This window comes from Serinus canaria, chromosome W, assembly GCF_022539315.1.
Source record: "Serinus canaria isolate serCan28SL12 chromosome W, serCan2020, whole genome shotgun sequence".
Taxonomy (NCBI): domain Eukaryota; kingdom Metazoa; phylum Chordata; class Aves; order Passeriformes; family Fringillidae; genus Serinus; species Serinus canaria.
Window position 1 is genome coordinate 9,348,159 of NC_066342.1, and position 21,745 is coordinate 9,369,903.

The window sequence follows — 21,745 nt, forward strand, 5'->3', positions numbered from 1 at the left end:
CTTGCACCATGAGTGGGCAAGCCAGTTCAGTCCATTTAACTGATAATCTCTTAACTCTAAACTGTCATGTCCTCCAATATAAGATGGTTGCTTCTTCAGTGCAACAAACCTCGGCCTCTGTTTTAGAATCTGTCAAAAGCAAATTAAGCATCAGTCCTACTACTAAGTGAAGTTACCAATATATCTTCTTATAGAAACAAAGAGACTGTACGATTCTGTTTGGTCACCAAGTCTAGTCTTTATTCATGACAAACATCTAAGCCATATAACAGTATCCACCCATTTGCAAGCTAAAATTAGTTTGCTGATCTGAATTCCACAACAGAAATGACAAGAACTCATTCATAAAGGTTACTTTTAAAACAAATTAAAGTAACAAACAATTTCATCTTTGAATGACAATAAAATAAGTAGGAGCAAATATAGAAACACGGAATGGGTTGGGTTGGAAGGGACCTTAAAGAACATCTAGTTCCAACCCCCCTGCCATGGGCATGGACACCAAAGTGTATTCTTAATAGTAATACTTCCTACATTTATAAATATAGCTATCACTGTTATAGACAGCATTCAAAAATATTTTATAATATGCATTACTGAATGCATAAAATAGATCAGGTTTTAAAAAAATTATTGCAAATGTATAAATCCATTGAAATTACACACTCACCTTGCAGTCCTTAAATGGAGTAGTCTTGGATTGGTTTCTGCTAAAATACTCATCAATACGTGTCTGAAATTTTTTGGCAATGAGAGCACCGTCTTCCCAGCTACATTCTGAGTAAGGCAGACCTTGCCATTTGCAATAGTAATCTGGATAACCAGCTGCTGATTTCTGATTTGAATGAGCTGCAGAAACGCATTAGAGATACTAGATCAGTATTTTCTTTCTGTATTTTAAGAAAGCACTCATTTTAGGCGAAAAGACAAAACTTTTCATCAAAAATTTGGTTTTGCCTTAAGCTGCTAGGGATATTAATAACCTAAATTTCTTAACTATAAATTCAACATGCAAGCAATAAACTTGTAATATTCTCAAGACTGTTCTCTATCTGGAAGTTTGTCACGTACCAATTATCCTCTCCACTATTTGATACTGTTTATGTAGATCATCTGTAAGTTCCTGCTGGCAGTTATAATATTCCACATCTTCTGGAGATGCATTTTTCAGCCTGAAACGGGAATTCATTTGCAGCACTTACTATATTGTGCAGTTCTAAAATTAAGAAAATCTGGCAATTTTAAAGCTCTGAATGTAAGCACCACAGGAATGCTGCTTCGAGAACTTCTTTGGAAAAGCTACAACTCTGGAATTCCTGTTATAAAAGTGTTGCATCTGGCCTAGGTACGTTATTACTGATGACTGAGGAAGCTTATAAAGAGAAATTACTATCAGCTACATCTTATACTAGTCATGCAGATAATTTATAATTTCTGTTCTCAATAGAGTTAATATACTTTACACAGCATTTTCACAGAAGAGCACAGATGGCTCACTATAAAAATCTATCTTATGAGTCACTAAAAATTCCACCACTGTTCATAGAGTATATTAAACATACTAATAAACTGGAATACCATAACATAGCACTAAAATGCAAGGAATTTTTTTAATTCCTTGGTTGTGAGGCTTTAACAGAAGTTTGAGCCAAGAAAACTAAATGCTGTAATGTTTTGAGTGCTTTAGCCATTTCTGATTTTTTTGAATCTCTGCAGCAATTCCCAAAGAACTCTGATCAAAATACAATCAATGACAAAATTAGTAAAAGTTAAGATTTAAAACAAAGCCAGAAAACCCACCACTCATCTTGTTAAAACGTCATTTATAACACACATATTAAAATCAAGGTGCAGAAGCTGCTTCCTTAAAGCCCTGATTTTACAAGATGTGTGAGTATTGTCACATGCTCAAGTAAAGCTGGTGTGCTCAGAATCTTACAAGAACATAAGGGGTTAGGAAAGCTTCAAATTTAGAGCTTTTGTCTTCCTGCTGTACAGGCACTTAAAAACATCTATATTGTTACAAAAATATGCAACATGGAAATTGTTATAAAAATACTCACCAGCGTTTTGTTTCCTGATCCTTTTTTTTGTAGTTGTCCAGTTTCTTCATTCCTTTAACATTTTGTTGCTTCAGTGTTTCCTCAGTTTCCCATGTATTATGGATGTGTGACCAGCCTTTCCATTTAATAAGATACTGTATTTCTCCTGGCTCCTTTGATTTTTCAAACCCAGTATTTGGGTCACCATCTGCCTCAACTGCATAGATGGTGGTTGCAGCACCAGTGGCTAATAAAGAAACCACACCATAAGGCTTGATGCACTGCCATAAATTAACCAGCAAAAAAAACACACTGCAGAAAGCAATTTGTGATGCTCTTATATGAAGATGCAACTTGATTAATTATATCTACAATGCTTATGTCAGTCTTCTTATTTGAAGAATTATGATGTAGCTATATTAACCCATGCAGAAGTATACCAACAAGATTCAAAAAAAGCAACCAAAAAACACTGCACCTAACCTATAGTCTCATGAGAATTTTCTTAGCATTCCTAGTCTTTCTAATGATCCTGAGAGAATGCTCCAATAAATGCTTGCTGTCATCTTTGCTATGTGCTTCTCATCTCTAAGAATATAACAGATATTGAGAATTGTGCTTAATCAGCCTTGAGACTTCAATAGCCTACTATTCAATTATTACTATGGATGCCATAAATAAAATTTACAGAATCAAAGAGTGGTTGAGATTGGATGGGACTTCTGGAGGTCATTGGTCCAACCTCTATGCTCAAACAAGGTCACCTAGAACCAGTTGCCCAAGACCATGTCCAGATAGCTTCTGAATATCTCCAAGGAGGGAAACTCCACCACCTCTCTGGACAACTCCAACATGCAAACTGGTAACAACAGATGAGTAGAAGGATAAGGTACTCAACAACATTTTTTCCTCGGTCAAGGCAGGAACTGAGGAGGCAAAGTCTGTCCTGCTGCAAGTGAAGATCAGGTTTGAGACCACCTGAGGAATCTGAACATAAATAAGTTTTTGGGACCTGATGAGATGTACCCCAGAGTCCTGAGGGAATTGGCTGATGTAGTTGCCAAGCCACTCTCCATGATATTCAAAAAATCACGGCAGCCAGGTGAAGTCCCAGGTAACTGGAAAAAGCGAAACATTGCACCCATCTTTAAAAAGGGTAGAAAGGAGGACCCTGGAAACTACTAACCATCAGCCTCACCTCTGTGCCCTAGAAGATCATGGAACAGATTCTCCTAGAAGCTGTGCTAAGGCACATGGAGGACAGGGACATGATTTGGGACAACCAGCGCAGCTTCACAAAGGGCAAGTCCTGCCTGACCAACCTAGTGGCCTTAGATGATGAAGTGACTCCATCAGTGGACAAGGGAAGGGCTACAGATGTCATTTATCTGGACTTCTGTAAAGCCTTAGACACGGTCTCCCACAACATCCTTCTCTAAATTGGTGGACTATTTCATGGATAAAGAATTGGCTCCATGTCCGGATGGAGATCAGTGATGAGTGGTGTCCCTCAGGGGTCCATATTGGGACCAATGTTATTTAATATCTTCATCAATTACATAGATGAAGTGATTGAGTGCACCCTCAGCAAGTTTGCAGACAACACTAAGCTGAGTGGTGCTGTTGACACACCTGAAGGATGGGATGCCATCCAGAGGGACCTGGACAAGCTCAAGAAGTGGGCCCATGGGAACCTCATGAGGTTCAATAAAGCCAAGTGCAAGGTCTGACACCTGGGTTGAGGCAATCCCTGGTATCAATACAGGCTGGGGGATTAAGGGATTGAGAACAGCCCTGTGGAGAAGGACTTGAGAGTACTGGTAGATAAAAGGCTGGACATGAGACAGCAATGTGCTATCAGAACCCAAAAACCCAACCATATTCTGGGCTGCATCAAAAGAAGAGTGGCTAACAGGTCAAGGGAGGTGATTCTGCCCCTCTACTCCTCACTGGTGATACCCCACCTGGAGTACTGCATCCAGTTCTGGAGTCCTCAGAACAAGAAATACATGGACCTGTTGGAGCATGTCCAGAAGAGAGTCATGAAAACGATCAGAGGGCTGGAGCACCTCTCCTATGACAACAGGCTGAGAGAGTTGGGGTTGTTCAGCATGGATAAGACTCCACCTTATTGTGGTCTTTCAATACTTAAAGGGGACATAAAAATGAAGATAGGGACAACCTTTTTAGTAGGGCATTCTGCTTTTGACTGGGATAGAATTAATTTTCTTTATAGTAGCCAGTATGGGGCTATGTTTTGAATTTGTGATAAAAACAGTGTTGATATATCAGGGATGTTTTCGTTATTGCTGAGCAGGGCTTACACAGAGCCAAAGCCTTTGCTGCTTCTCATACCACCTCACCAGGGAGTAGGCTGTGGGTGCACAAGAAGTTGGGAGAGATGGTTTGTTTTCCCAAGTAATCATTATGCATGATGGGCCCCTGCTTTCCTGGCTATGGCTGAACACCTGCCTGACAATGGAAAGTAGTGAGTGAATTGCTTGTTTTGCTTTGCTGATGTGTGCAGTTTTTGCTTTCCCTATTTATCTGCCTTTATCTCAACCCATGAATTTTCTCACCTTTTTATTTTTCCCATCCCACAGGGGAAAATGAGTGAGCAGCTGTGTGGGGCTTAGTTGCATAGGGCCTGTTGCCATAGGACAAGGGGTAATGGTTTTAAACTAAAAGAAGGAAGATTTAGACTAGATATAAGGAAGACATTTTTTATGACAAGGGTGGTGAAACACTGGCACGGGTTGCCGAAAGAGGTGGTAGATGCCCCATCCCTGGAAACATTTAAGGTCAGGTTGAACAGAGCTCTGAGCAATCTGATCTAGTTGAAGATGTTCCTACTCATTGCAGGGGGATGGGAGTAGATGAACTTTGAAGGCCTTTTCCAACCCAAACCATTCTATGATTCTATGACATTTGCTTTCCTCCAGTCCTCAGGCACTTCTCCCAGTTGCCATGATCAAAAATTATTGAGAGTGGCCTTGCAGTGACATCTGCCAGCTCCCCCAGTACTCATGGGTACATTCCATCAGGGCCCATTGACTTATGTATGTCCAGTTTGCCTAAGTATTCCCTGGCCTGATCATCTTCCACCAAGGGTACATATTCTTCGCTCCAGATTTCCCTGCCTGATATCGGGGACCAGGGATTCCTGAAGACTGGTCTTGATAGTAAAGACTGAGATGAATAAAGCATTCAGCACCTCAGCCTTTTCCATGTCCTGTGTTATCTTGTCATTGAGTAGTATGCCTATATTTTCCTTAGTCTTCCTTTTGTCACCTATAGAGAGGCCTTTGTTGCTGTCCTTGACAACCCTTGCTAGATTCAATTCCAAGTGGACTTTAGCTTTCCTAACTGTGTCTCTGCATGCTTGGATTGTGTCTCTGTGTTCCACCTTCCCTATACCTCCTCTTTGTTTTTGAGTTTTGCCAAGAGCTCATTGTTTATCTCTGCAAGCCTACTGGCAATTTTGCCTGTCTTCATGGTCTTTGGGATGGGCTGCTCTTGAACTATTTCTCCCTAAACTCGTTTTACTACTTCCCTCCCCTCAACCTTCAGAATCTTATGTGAGGTAATTTTTAATTCAATACAGTTGGTATTACAGCTGAAGCACACTAACAGAAAGAAACAGGCTCATTTCTGTGAGAAGAGCCAAATAAGGAAGTGGACCCAACCAGATGCAGGGGACAGATATAGAAACAGAACACTGCAATAGTAAAAGGCATGTAAAATATAAGAAGTTTAGTCCAAAAGGCTTTTAAACAGCGATGACACTGTGCATTAGAGTAAGGGGCTAGAGTAAGAATACACTGGAATAAAAAGAAGCAACACACAAGCAGGACACTGCACCTCATCAAATGCTGGAAATATGAAACCCCTACCATCATCCATAAAATTAGTTCTAGAAATGCACATGCAATCATACCACTGAAATTTTATATTCCACCATCCATTGCACTGTATTGGGACTATTTGAAAATAAATAACTGAAATCACAATCTCAATGGTTCAGCCTTCCTAACATCATCCTTCATCATTCAGGCTACTGGTTAGCTCTCGTATTCGTTCCATTTTCTCTTCACCCTCCTGTATAGAGTTTATATCTATCAAATATCAATAAACTGTACAAATAGTGATGTAACAGTATGCTATGAATTTAAGCAATATTCCACTTCATTTTTTCTCTTTCACAGAACCACAGAAGATGCTGAGTTGGAAGGGACCCACAAGAATCATCGAGTCCAACTCCTGGCCCATCCCCAAGAGTCACACCATGTGCCTGAGAGTATTGTCCAAACACTTCTTGAGCGCTGTCAGGCTTAGCTCTGTGACCACTTCTCTAGTTACTTAAGTTCTGCTATGTTTGATTTTATAAGGCTTACAAAAGAAACATCCTTATGAGTATGAAAAACAAAATAAGATTACTTTCTGGTACTTTAAAACTTCTTTACAAACATCACAGGTTACCTACAGCTGAGAATAATTACTGTTGACATCGCACCACAATGCAGAGCAGCATCTTAAGAACACTGATAACAAAATTACCTCCTTTTCGGCCAATTCGACTATCCATAAACTTCTCTATAGTTTCAAATTCATCTTCTTCAGGCTGTGGGACATCTTCTCCACAAACTTCCAACAAGTCATCAGAATCTGTCTTGGTTTCTTCAGCTTCTTTGTAGCTAACATTGACTGTTGCCTGGCGACGAGATCCTCTCTTGTCATAGTCATCATTGTCTGACGAATCAAGCTGCCTCTTTTTCTGTCCTGCAATCTTTTTGCCACTTTTTGGCTCAATTCTTGAAGGCAATAAGATACAATACAACAGTGGAGTTTCAACATGGACAACTATAAGCCATCTATATTTGTTTCTGAATACATGTTTTTCATGACTATTCAGTTACGCCAATTTCAGTTGGAGCAGACAGGAAAGAGGTATTCAACACAAACCACTGGTATGATAACATCTTTTGTAGATTAAAAAAAGTCTTCAAGTTCTGTAATAAATATTTATGTTTTCATTTGCCTGTATAGTAGTACAGTACTTGATTACAAATTAGAAATAGTACCAGAGTAGCTAAAATGCAAGACCTTCTTACCTGCTTGGAGGTTTCCAGCTTTTGACTTTGTTTTCTGGCTCATAGTCAGATTCACTGTCTTCACAACTGCTTTTCTCTTTATCTTCCTCTGATTCAGAATCAGAACTAGTTCCTGATACTGACTCTGACCCAGACATTTGCCAGTCTTCACTGTACATATTGAGAAACAAAATAGTAACTCGCATTAGTTTTTGGGGGGTTTGTTTTGTTTTTAAAATCAAGCATTCACCACAGGCTTGCTGCTTTAATTTCAACATTCTTTACAGAAATAAAAATGTTATAATAGTTATTTCAGCTGGAATGACAGAAAATTATAATGGATGGATATCAGGTAAAATTAAGAAGTGGCTTTAAAAGGAATAGAATTCTGTTATCAAGAGACAGATGTAAAGAACAAAATAAACCAAAAATATGGATTTCTGTATAAAATACAGCTTTAATAATTGAGTTATTTTGACATGAATAAACCCGATATCCTTAATAAATTTAGTTGGAAAGATACATATTTACTGGAACTTACCTATGATCGTCATAAAAACCATAACATTACATTTTGCAGAATCCAAAATTCTCTAATAGCTATATCCCCTGTGCCTCATGAATAAATAGCAACTTCAGCACAGGAACAAAAAATAATAGAGAATCAGACTGAGAAACACACAGAAAGACTTCAACCATGGCAATCAGAGGCACTGGCTCCCAAAAGCCCCAACTGAGCTTCCAATTCAGTGTTTAACACTCATGCAAGATATTATGAGTAAGCCACTTGTGACTCCTAGTGGCCGTATCTCTGTTCTCCTGCTTAGCTGAGATATTCTACTTTGCAAGAGGAAAGATGTACCCACTGATCAACAGTATCTTAACTCAGACTCTGTTTGTACAGAGAAATTTAATCTTAATTGCTTGGGTGTGGGTGGAAGAAAAATCTGGCATGCATTTTTGAAAGGTTGCTAAATCTTTATACTACTATCTATTACCAGTCTTAGGGGGTCTTTGACCAAGATGATCAAATAGTACTAATGTCCTTCAAAAGTGAAATATTACTCAAAGACCTTTACATTCCATTTCAGATGAGGAAACCTAAGAAACAGGGCTTTGACACTTCTTTCAATTAGATATGAAGTGGTCCTCAAATTACATTTTCATTGTGGTCAATACCTCTGTGTGTCTTGGAAATGCTACAGAATCATCTGTCTCCTTAAAAGATTTTTTTCTGTAAGCTGTAAATTAAAAAAACACCCAAACAACAACCTCTCCCTCGAATAAAAACAGAAAAAACCCACCCCAAACCAATTCCCCCACCCTATGCAAATACACAACTTGTATTTATTTGGAGATATAGACAACATATAGAACACCACACTCTGTACGGCTTGGAGCCTGTAGTAAGTTTATATATAGCAATCAACTCTGCATGTCAGATAACAGCTACAAACATACTTGTTTCAAAATAGGTAGAAATCAAAATTGAAGCATTGGATATATGGGGTTATTTGGTTACTAGTTTCTAAGCTATCTTTCCTGTAACAGATTATGTTATTAGGTTTAATCACATTCTTAAGTAACAAAAGACAGAATGACAATTCACTCGAAAATACTATTTTGCATAACAGCCTCTTTTTGCCCCCCCTTTCTTGAAGATATTATATTGACAATCCTGAATACTGAGATGATTCATTTAACTGGAGAAGAGGAATGAGAAAACAATTCAATTTCTATACACCATTCATTAAAAAAATACAAAACAACACAACAACAACCAAACAAAACTCACAAAATTACAAACAAAACAAAAACAAAACCACCCCTCCCACACACACAAGGTCGCTACCAATGAAAAGGTATAATCTTTTTCACAAACTATTTCATTTACAGCTTAAAACCAGCTCAATTTCAACTTAGATTTATTGACTAGCCAAGATGGTTTATTACTGTCAAACCTGTAATAATTGGGGGGGGAAGGTTGCCTCTAAAGCATTGAAAAATTTGGCATTAACTATAGGATTCTAATTCAAATTTTATCTGAGACAAGCTAATGAAGTAATTTCCTATTTCTTCAATAATTTTCAAAGAGGACCTTCAGCTCAAAAACATGCCACAAATAAGACTATTTTAAAAATAAAAAGTGGTGATGAATGTTTTCCAATAACACTGTAGGTAATACAGTCTCTTGCTCAGAAATGAATAGTGATATCATAGAATTATAGAATAATTTATGTTGGAAAAGACCTTTAAGATATATATATATTGCTTTCAGAGTATTTCAAAATGTTTCAAAATGTTAATCAAAATTGAGAAGTACAAGACTGTATTTCAAGTGCAGAGAAATTAAGACAGGCTAATTATAAGCATTACGTTGCCATAACAAAAAATTATATTATTTATGAAAAACATCTTACTCTCTATGTTTTTTCTTCTTGGCTTCACTGGAAGAGTCATCTACAGAATCTTCACTGTTAGATGAATCCTGCAGATGAAGAAAAGAATATACACAATTTATTACCGCAAAAAGAATGAAGTATTTTTAGTATTAAAAAGATAATTCAGCTCCCACTTTCAAACTGAAATCCTATTCTTCATGTCTTATCCTCTTCACGCCCCTCAGTTTACCCACTGACACTGAATAAGATCAGGATTGCTATTGATTTCATATTTCTCAATCTAAAACATACCATGTCAGCAGAACTCTAGAAACCACTGCAAAAAATTGTTTTGAAATATATTCATTGTGCCTACATACAGTCAGTTCAGACTGCTGCAAGCTAATAAATCAAGATGAAGGTTCTCTCAAAAGCCTAATAAAACCTCTTGCCATTTAAGAGCTGTCTCACCTTCATATACTCTCACATTTAAATACCACTAAGAAAATTGTTAGAATAGCATGTATGTTTCTTTTCTTGCCACTCCTAAACAAAAAAATTATAAATCTATGAACCCTCTTAAAATTATTTTCCTAAAACCAATCTCAAGGAGATTAAATTTAAATCATTTTTACCCTGAAAAAGAGTCTTCAGGAAAAGAGTATTTAGCAAGAGCTATAAACTAATATTTTAAGTATATATAATTAACTCCTGGGTTCAGTTTTAATGATGAGCAGCTAGATCTGACTAAAAAAGAGACACACAGAGTAATGATGACTTGCAATTACAATGCTTTTTTTTTAATAATGAAGGAAATATGAAAGTCTGCTTTCAAATAAATTCTAATTCATAGTCATTAGTGCCCTTAAAATATATTCATATTGCACAAAGTCAACTTTTGTTGAGCCTATGGTTTAGGTTTTAAAAATCTCTAAAATTGAAGTATAGTTCTTAAAAGACAAGAATACTTTTATAACTGTTACAAAAGTTGCAAAAATCTATCTTTCTACTCCATAGTGTTTTTGAAAACTTCAGCAGCTACCTTTATATGGAAACAATAGTGTAAAATTTTATAGTATTTTTAACTGTGTTTATGGAACTCAGAAGGAAGAAATACAATGAAATTTAATATAATGTGACTTGAAAAATTTGTCCATACATCACAGAATATCTAGCTAAAGATATCAATCCAAACTGCTATCATTTTGACACAACTCACCTGAAAACATGCAACTAAGTATTCCCCCCATGTTTCCTCATAAACGTGTCAGTTATTTGAACATTACTTTTATAGACTAAAACCAGACTTGTTAAACACAGAGAGAACAGAACTTGGCTCTAAATAATTTTATTCTAACATATGGGGTAATGAGAAATGCATTTCTACATTTTATTTACTAACTTATATATTATTCACCTCTTCTGAACCACTGTCTGATGAAGCTGCCTTCTGATGCTGTTGCTTCTTGAGCACTGCTGATCTCTGCACAGCAAGTATAGTTGGACTGGACTTCCAAAACTGAATTGGAATTCAGATACAAGAGTAATTTAAACCTACTGAAACTTTAAACTTTACCACATACATACTTTTCTTAAGCTGAGCATCATCACTACTAAGATGAATCTCAATTTCATTATTAATAAAAAACTCACTGCAAAATACTGCATGCATTAATAATACTGGATAGCATTTTAAATAAGTGAGACCTCTGTAGAAAGGAATGTTATACAAGAATTGTTGGCACAATTTGTACATCAAGTATAACAATAGTTGTACAGGCTTCTATTATTAAGATAACTCCTTTTTTTTAAAGTAAATTTGTTAACTGATCTAGATAACTCCTTCCAGGCCACTTAGCTCATCTATTTTTGCTTCCTATGGCAATACTGAAGTACACACAATCAGAATATCTCAAGTTGGAAGGGAACCATATGTGGCTGCAGCTCTCTTCACAGAGAGCAGCAGGCACAACCTTCCCAGGATTTCTCCTGGGGAAGGCAGTAAGAAAGCTCAGAGAAAGAGAAAAGAATTCTTATCTCTATTTGCTGTGCCTGTTGCTTGGCACATGGTGAATGTGTTATAGAGATTGTTTACCAAAAGTAATTTCTTAATTGGCCACTGGTGATGGTTGTTTTGATTGATTGACCAATAAGGTCAAAGCTGTGTCATGACTGTTGGAAAGGGTCACAGGTTTTTCTTTAGTATAGTTTAGTATAGAGTATAGTATAGTATAATATAGTATAGCTTAATAAAGCATTTGTTCAGCCTTCTGAATCATGGAGTCATTGCACGTCATTCCCTGGCTGGGGGTCGTCCTGCATCGATAACCATAAGGATTGAGTCCAACTCCCTGCTCCTCGCAGGACTACCTAAAACTAAATCATATGAATAAGAGTGTCATCCAGATACTCCTTGAACTCTGACAGGTTTGGTGCCAAGACCACTTCCCTGGAGAGCCTGTTCCCATGACCAATCACCCTCTCAGTGAAGAACTTTTTCCTAATGTCCAATCTGAACTTCCCCTGATGCAGCTTCATTCTATTGTCTTGACCTGGTCACCAGAGAGAGGACATCAGCACCTCCCCTTCCACTACCCCTTGTGAGGATGTTGCAGACTGCCATGAAGTCACCCCTCAACCTTCACTTCTCCAAGCTGAACAAGCCAAGTGACCTCAGCCACTCCTTGTAAGTCTTGCCCTTGAGACCTTTCACCATCTTGTTCATCATCCTTTGGACACTCAGTTGGTTAGAGCATGGTGCTAATAACCCCAAGGTTCAAGCCCTATACAGGCCATTCTCTTAAGAGTTGGACTCGATCCTTGCGGGTCCGTTCCAACTCAGAATATTTTGTGATTCTAATAGTTTGATGTCCTTCATACACTGAGGTGCCCAAAACTGCACACAGTACAGGTGGTGGGGCCGCACCAATGCAGTGCATAGCAGGACAATCACCTCTCTCGACTGGCTAGCAATGCACCACAGGGCACAGTTGGCTCCTAGGGCATACTGTTGACTCATATTCAACTTGCCATCAACCTAAATCCCCAGATCTCTTTCTACAGCATTGCTCTCCAGCTGTGTTTGCCAATTTGCATGTATACCCAGGATTACTCTGTCCTGGGTGCAGAATCTGGCATTTAGTCTTATTAAATTTCACACAGTTGGTGATTGCCCAGTTTTCTAGTCAATCCAAATCTCTCTATAAAGCCTCTCTACCCCTGAGGGAGTCAACAGCTCCTCCTGGTTTAGTATTGTTGGCAAACTTACTTAATGTACATTCAATTCCTGTGCCCAGATAATTTATAAAAACACTGAAGAGAAAGGGCCCTAATATTGAGCCCTGAATAACCCTACTAATGACTAGTCACCAGCCTGATGTAATTCCATTTACTACAACTGTGAGTCCAACCCAACAGCCAATTATTCATCCATCATTTTATGGACTTGTCTAGCTGTATGCTGAACATTGTATCCAGAAGGATACTGTGAGAAACAGTATCAAAACCATGAATATGAACAACAACAAAACCCAAAACCACAAACGCAAAAAAGTATCCTTAACAGCCTCTGAATCTTACAGTAGGAAATATTTTACTACCCTTCATGTATATCATATCATCCAAATTAAGGCCATATTACATAGAGAAACAGATGAGAGCTCATCCATTGCATTGACGAGATTTCTAGACACCACTCTTTTTTTCTATATTTGGCAGACTTTTTCCCCATACAGAAAACAAGATGTACCTAACCCTGAAATTGTTGCACATTTATTGATATGAAGAAACTCAGCATTAGAAAGACAAGTTTTTAAAAAATTTTGAAATAGGAACATTATCTGTGGCTTTGTCCTCAAAAATATACAATATGTTAATAGGTCTTCTGCATTATAAAATTTAAGTAATTATCTAACTGTAGGTATTTACAGAAATGGAACTTAGCAGCCTTGTTTGTTATGAGAGCTGAGTATGTAAATTCATTAACCCAATCAACATTCTACGTAAAAATTATGGAGGTTTTGTTTGTTTAAATAAAAACTACTTTAGCAACTATGCTGCACAGAGTATTTTTTTCCCAAAGAGGGTTAATTTGTTTTGTTTTACCTCAGATCCATCAAGTTTTTGTGGTAGTTTAGCTTGAACTTGTTTCTTCTCTCTAGATGTGTCAGACTCTGAACCAGACTCAGAGTCACTGCTACCAGATTGACTGCTACTTCCAGCACTACTGCTTCCAGAGCTTGAACCAGATTCAGAAGCTGATGCTGACCCAGAATCATCATCTGACTGGCTGCAATTAGAAGTTAACAAGATATTACACAATGGCTAATTAAATAGGATTTTTTTAAAGTCACATAAAAAACCTTTAGCTTCACCTATAAATTGTCAGCTTAGCCCACACACAGATAGCATACAAATGAATGCACTGGATTAAATAAATCAGGAATGAAAATTCAGTTTAATCAGAAACCTTTCACTAAACCTTAAAAGAAGCATCGGGTGCTGGGGCAGAAAGAGGAAGTGGCAAAGGAGGGAGAGTGGAGAAAAAAGTACATCTATCATTAATTTGGAGGAGTAAAACAAGACTATTTCTCACCCACCCAAATACTTATTTAATTTTAAGAAACACAACATATTTTTGCATATACACATACACCAAATTGTTTTAAGTCTTTTTAGATCAGCAGTGTGTCACCCCTCAATTTTTTTATTTTGAGTACGCATTTCTTCAAAGCAAATATAAACTCTGTTTTGTTCCCCTGCTTTTATTTTTTTTCATTAAAAGAATAGGTGGGAAAAGTATCTGTAAGGAAGTGTTTGCAAGCTACATTTAATGCTGTGATTTGGACCATCTATATACAAAATACAACCTAACAACTGATTAAATAAAATGTTTTTAAAAGTAACTGGAAAATCAAAGGTGTGTTGTCACACATAATATAAATCCACGCAGACCATCTTATACTGTTAAAATAACAGCAGTAAAATTCCCACAGGAAAACTCTGAATTTGTCACTAATTATATCACTTTGTACAAGTCATACATAATCAGTGACCTGAGCATACTCTTGAGCCACTGGATTATTCCACCAGTACATCAATTTCACACTATACTTAACATATTCAAATAAAATAATATTTAAAGTTAAACATTTATTTCATGACTATTCAAAAGCATAGAAACATTTGGTTTTCTAAAATAATTTTACAAAGGAACCAAGCTGACACTTTAATCAAATTCCTCATTAGGTTAAACACTAGCATACTTTAGAGATATCACGGGAGAAAACATTGGAATTACGACACCACACAAACAAAATACTTTTAAATTATGTACACTTGCGTTGCAAGCATTTAAAAAGAAACAACCTTAAAGATGATAGCAAAATCCAAGACAATAAAAACCCAAAAGATAATATCTAAGTCCAAGCCTATCACTGCCAGCACAATTCACCTGGCTGTCAACTGGTAAGAATGTGTGTCTGTGGGTGGTAGCTTGATCATCTTCTGCACTAGAACACACTTAATTGAGAACATTTAAAGCCACAAAACAGAACCACAACTCACCCCGCTGCTAACACAAATTAAATCGCACTAGTGAGGGGGGAAAAAAACTTAAGCTATTCAAACTGATTCCTGTAAGACAGCACTTCAACCAACCATTTGCATCTATTGAGTTTTAAAGAAAGAAACAAACCATGATAAAACGTCCTCATTTTGAAGTGGAGGGATATGAAAAAATCTGACTGCTAGCTTTACTTATACTTGCTGAAGAGCAACAAAGTTGCTTTCCATGCCTGTCATCAAGGGCCTACTTCAGGCATGATGCTATAATGCTAATGTGAGAAACAACTGCTCACTTTCAAAATTTCAAAGGTTTATTAAACCTTAACAAAAAATTACAACAAAGGACTAAATACAGAAAAAGTTTTCAGTGCTGGGAGCTCCCATGACTACTAGTAACATACTTGTCTACAAAATGGATGCTCTGCCTTTTATATCCTTAGTGCCTCCTAAAGTTTTGTCAGTCAACTCTTTCTCTCTTTCTCTTCCATCTATTGGTGGAGATTACTTTCTTACATCTTGATTGGAGGTCAGGTGTTGTTGTGCTGCGCCTCCTGGTAACAAGCTGGCCTTCTCTAAATGTCTTGACTACTAAGGCTATTACAAGGGGGAAGGAAAAGGGGTCTATGGGGGGGGGCACGGACATATTACAATAATATTACTATACATCAACTATTACATTACTCATCTATAACAAACCCCCCCCCCTTTTCCTTCTCTATAAGTCATTTGGCTCGAACAATTAACTCTTATTTTTGATTCTGATAATCTACCCTCACTTCTCAAAAAAGAAATAAAAACAATTTTTACTAGCATCTGTTGATGTGGGCGAGGACAGTGGGAGCAAGAAAAAAATCTTATTTGGAAATGGACAAATTGGGATACAGAGGCAAATTTAGTCTTGCTTTTTTAGTCTCTGTTGGATTAAGAGACAACTGAGGAATGATAGAGGTCTGGTATGGCTTTCTTGTCCCCACCTTACCATGCCTACAGGGTTGCCACCCACAGCAGGGCTATAATATTCTCAATGTCAAACACAGAGGCCAACCCAGTCTTGCCCTCTATTCCTTGTTTTACCTTACTTGTTGGTTCTTAAGGAAACAGTCCCAATACTTCTTACAAATCTCTGTGTACCTCCCTTTAACAGATGCTTGTAATTCTTACCTATTAAAATAGGATAATTACATCAATAAACGATACAGTTCAAACTCCCCACCCAAAGTGTTAGTTAAACAATCTTCAACACGGCTGGTGAAAGCTCAACTCTACATTTTGGACATCTTCAAGCTTCTTTGGTTCTCTCTCACTCGGTCTGGATGTTACAGTCTATTCTTTGGGTTCTTTCACTGGGCTTTGAATTCTGTTGACATGAGTCCACTCCCACTCTGCGGTTCACACAGCCAATTCAGTGGTTAGTAGTACCTGAAAGGGACCTCTCTACTGAGAGGTTAAATTGAAGATATAGTACATAGCACTGTCTTATATGTTTGACACAAGGGAACTGCATGGTCTATGAAGTATTACAATCACAGAGAGATTTAGCACTTAGCCTAGCATCCTGTTTTGATGGATGTAGTTTCTAGGGAATGTGGGCTAGAACAGCAGTGGGTCACAGCCATTGTAGATACCCCTGTTTATAGAGATTTAATGGAAACTTAAACACTCTTAAATTTGATGGAAATCACTGTACACAACTTTACATAAACCTTTTTGGCAAAATTATACATAGAGGAAAATTCTTTTCCTTATAAGAACAGAGTGTACACAGAGAGCTGTAGCAATGTATCTGAACAACTTAGGCCACAGTGTGCCCCACCAAACTATCTCTAGTTATTATTATCAGCACCCTCTGGAATTCATCAAGGTTACTAAGACATAAATTGGGCTAAATTAAGAAAGAGGCTGAGAAACAGAATACCAAGACTGCAAGAGCTAGATAACAGAGGGCTGTGAACCACCTGGGCTGTAACCAATCACATACCCTGAAGAGTGTGTGCAGAACGCATGGACAAGATAGAGGTACCACTCAAGAAATGCGTGACTAGCGTGTGCAGTAGTATTAGAATGTATAAATAAGTGCATAATGTAAACAATAAATGACTTCTGCCTAATCATATTGGTTAGTTGTACAGGAGTCCTGTTTCCCGCATTATTGGTGAACCACGACGTGATAAACAAACGTGCTAGTGAAGTAGACGGTACCCTTTGGACTCTGAAGAAGCATCTACTGAGTGAAAAAGTGGGAAGCCCGGTAAGAGACCCCCATGGAATAACCGCGGTGGGGGAGGGGTCGGAGGACGGCTCCACTTGAGTCGGAAGTCAGAAGACGGCTCCGGGAAAAATATACTTACGCTGCAGCGGAACACCGGAAAAGGTGAGCGGTCAGGGGCTGGAGGATGGGGAAGGGACTGTCAAAAGAAGAGCAGGCCACTCTAAGAGTCCTCCAGCATATTCTCTTTAATAGAGAAATTAAATATGACCCAGAGGTCCTGAAACAGTTATTAAGGCGGGGTTAGGAGAGAGAATTTTTTGCCAGCCCCAAAAGCATATTCGATACCCCTGAGTGGGAAAAACTAGGAAATGCGCTCTGGGATGCCGTCAGTGACAGGTTAAAAGAAACCAAGGGGCTTAGCACAACTTGGAAACTTATGATAACAGTGTTGAAGCAGTTAAAAGCAGAAAAAACAGCCCCTGCAGGGGCAGCAGCTGCCCTAGAGCCAGACGACCCCGCAGCGGCCTTCAGGGCGTTTGGGTGAGAGTTTTACATGGGGGTGGACCCAGTTATACCCCTACCTTCTGCACCCACGGAGCTGGAGCTGTAGGCTCAACAGGCAGTCTCAGACAGTATCAACGCGGTCCTACAGCCAGCACTGGCTCCACAGCCTGCACCGGAACCGGAGAGAATGGAGGTGGATGTGCTGCTCCCCCCTCCGGCACCAGGACTACCCACGGGGTGCCCCGTGGTATCCCCAGAAGAGTTAACAATAGCATCAGGGTGTGAAAAACACCAATCACTTGTTTTTTAAATTTTTAAATATTTAATAGTAATAAAATGGTTATAAAAATAGTAATACAATTAGAGTAATATTAATTTAGACAATTTGAATTAAGACAATATGAGACAATAAAAACAAAGAGTTACGGATGTCCGGGTACCTTTTTCTGGGCAGCACAAGCCCGAAAAAGGACACCCGTTAACAAAGGATTAACCCTTAAAAACAACAGCCTGTTGCATATTCATACACTTCATGCATGATGCATAAATTCCATTCAAACACAGGATTCGGCCTGGTCATCGACAACTTCTTCCTCCTAATGCTAACAGCGCCTTCAAGGCGGGAAGAAGTTGGTTTCTTCTGATAAGGGAGCAATAAATTCTTTTTCTCTGAAAGATTTAGGTGTCCTGTGGCTGCTATCTCGCTGCAAATCCTTTCTTTAAAAAAAAGTATCCTACATAGCATAGTTTCTATTTTAACAATTGTTATAACCTAAAACTATATTTAACACACTACTGAAGAGAATTAATACAGCGTTACTTTCTAACACAACACATATAATATTCATTTCAATATTTGAGAGAAGCCAATCATAAAATACGCATTTTTCACAAGGGGGGCGCATATTTCCACGTTACCACCCGTCTTGCCACCTGACTTGCCGCTGCCTAGTCAGCACGGGTATTACCATGCAGAGCGCGGCTATTCAGATGCAAAAAAAGCTTGTGCCACTTTGAGGAGGAGAGTGCTGCTGGAGAGAGAGGCAGCCCGCACTGGATGACTAAACACAACACGGGCTGAGATGAGTCAGAACAAAGGGATGTTTATACTAAACTAAAGACTCTGACAAAATTAAATTCTCAATTCGAAGATTAACTACTCTGGGAATTAAGAACTTTTCTGACCTCTGGGACTCTGTTGGTGTTCGGCTTTTTGATATTGCTGCTACTAGAGATAGGGTTGCAGCTGTTTTCCATCGGACCTGTCGTGTAATTAAGGAGACTATGTCAAACTGCATACCTAGCAGTTTTATCTCTGGAATTTCTCCTGTGCAATAGTGGCTGCCAACTTTGACCCCCACTGCCAAGCTCAGACCACCTTGTAATATTATACCGGAGGAGGCAGGGGAAGGCTAGCTCCAGTGTACTCGTAACCAGTGATATGGAGCCCACGGGTAACTCCCTCGACCTTATGTGCGAATATAATCGCGTCGGGAATAACAGTCCTGAATCAGGCAACAGCTTCCCTGAACTTTTAACCAAAAATCAGAGTAAAAACCCGGGTGTCCCGGTTTCAAAACCGGACGGCTCTGCCAAGATCTGTTACATCACTACTGAGCATGCTCCCTTGGAACAAAATGGCAGCCCCTTACAGGGAGTTTCCATACAAAAACCAAAAATAAATGGCGGCGCCCAATAGGAAGATGGTGGCCCCCGGTGCCGAGCATGCGCAGTGCCGCAGATGCCATTTTGTGACCACCAAGACTGCCGATCTCCCACTACAGTGCCACGTTTGGCCGCTTCTATTATTGCAAGGAAAAGGGAGGATTAAAAAGAATTATAGTTATACAGAAACACAGGCAGAAGAAACAAATCTACAGGATGCAGCTCAACTATATCCGAAGCAAGAAACAAATTTATTTCCTCCAGATACCAGAGACTTTTTGAATTTTCAATCAAGTGATTACTCAGATAAAGTAGTCCTGCAAACCCAACCAGCAGGAAGCCCAGAAGGCACAGATACAGAAATAAGACAAGGGATGTCTGAGCCATTCATTTAATCCATAGACCACCTCACACAAGCCATTGCCGCAATGTGAGCAGAAGCCTTTAAAACATGCTTCAGATGCGGGAAGCCTGGACATATAAACAAATATTGCTCAGAGAAAAAAAAAAAAAAAATTAAGTAACCTAATAGATGTCCTAGATGTAAAAAGGGAAGAGACTATACAAATCAGTGCCATTCTAAATATGACGTAGAGGGAAATCTTTTACCAGGAAAAGTGTTTCCCAGTGAGTAAAACCACCGTGTGAAGATATAAGTAATGGTAGAAGTTATTTACCATCCAAAATTTCTCTGAAGACAGAACACTTGGGGAACTTTACCAGATCCCACTAGCAAAATAATCAGCTGTTTCCCCAATGATTCACAGTTCTAGGGGTTACTAATATTGAGCTTATAACTGCTGTTATTTCTGTTTTCTATAGGTAACACAAATGAATAGTGACTGTTATTAATATTACATGAGTGTTTAAAAAATGTTGTCTTAACTTCCTCAGACGCTGCTGATGTATTGATTGTGTAGTGTGAATTCACTGATTTTTGCAATAAGCATTATTTATAAGGTATTGTTATAGTGTTTACAGCTGGCTTTCAGATGCTTTACCATCTCTTTGTGTGATCACCTATTAGACACGTGTCGTTTCAGGATCCTACTTTTTTTTCTTGTTCTCTAGCTGCTTATGTATCTCTTAGACCAGGTTAGCTCTTTGTCTAGTTTCTGCACTAACTCTATGGTTTGACCCAATGCTGTCCCATAACTTTAAGTATTATTCAGAGTTCTAAGAAAAGATATTTGAGCTGCGGTGAAAGCCTTCTCCAGACTGCTAGTCTTGTAGTTTCCCTCAGTTATTAATACAGAAGCACTCCAGCAGGGAGTCCAGCTGCAACATTAACTTCTTTTTCTGGGTTTCATACTGGGTAATCAGTCTCTCATTCAGCTTTATTTCCTCCACCTTAACACTTTCAGTGTCCAGATACAGACTCACAAACCTATCTGTGACCACTTTCAGATCTTTGAAGAAGAGGTTTGCTGTGTTTCAAGCATCTCTATCCTGAAGGAAACTTCAGAGGGATGCAATTACTAGATGGTTTCATTAGTCTTTAACCCTAAGGGTTTTACTCATAACTGCTATTCTTCAGAGCTTTGTTTTAAAATGTATTAAGTGACATCCACAAATTAGTTTGGGCTGTGGCCAGGCCCTAGCACTACCTGGGTGGGAAATTTGCCAACAAACCCAGATGTTTTCTGCATCAAAACTAGATTCAAGAAGTTTTGGCTTGGGAATTTGACCTTATCAATATGACAGCTGAACCTACTTTTAAAGTGAGCTTGGAGAATCGTTATCTGGACGCGATTTTCCAATTCTCTTCTGATCTGAGGTTTATAAGCTGCTGCAGACTCTGGGATGACAGTTCAGTGTTATAGTGCTTAGTAATTCTATAATTTCACATGTGTTACTGATTGTATTATCTGATTAATTCTTAATTGCTGTCAGTTACTTCTTCACTACATGTATTGTTTTGCTCTGATGTTTCCTGATACTCATAGCCAAAAAATTTTAGTAATGAAAACTTAGGTTGTTATCTTACATGTAGTATATGATGTAGATAATTCATGCTTTGGAATTGTATAAAAATTATAAAGATCCAACCATGCATCTGACCCCCATGGCCAGAAGCAGGGCTTTTCATTTCCAAAAGATTTCCCGGACTCACCCAGATAAAATCATGACCATTAACGAGTGAATGAGTCCTTCCTGGGCGATCAGCAACCATTTCCCAAGAATGTCCAGAACATTCACCAAACAACACCTGGGAGAGATTACATCGAAAAGCAGTCCTGGCTACAGCTGAAAGGAAGACCATTTCAAGGAGCCCAGACAGCCATCCAA

General features: G+C 38.5%; 1 protein-coding gene across 1 annotated transcript in view; it reads right to left on the reverse strand.

The window, feature by feature from the left end:
• Window positions 1-13,797, reverse strand: part of LOC103823411 (chromodomain-helicase-DNA-binding protein 1) — a 47,379-nt gene extending 33,582 nt beyond the window's left edge. The window contains 9 exon segments of the mRNA XM_050986317.1: window positions 2-129; window positions 671-849; window positions 1,072-1,172; window positions 2,064-2,289; window positions 6,600-6,853; window positions 7,154-7,303; window positions 9,553-9,620; window positions 10,931-11,032; window positions 13,618-13,797. Of these exon segments, the coding sequence (XP_050842274.1) occupies window positions 2-129; window positions 671-849; window positions 1,072-1,172; window positions 2,064-2,289; window positions 6,600-6,853; window positions 7,154-7,290 (1,025 nt within the window). The 5' untranslated portion in view covers window positions 7,291-7,303; window positions 9,553-9,620; window positions 10,931-11,032; window positions 13,618-13,797.
• Window positions 13,798-21,745: the final 7,948 nt, after the last annotated feature.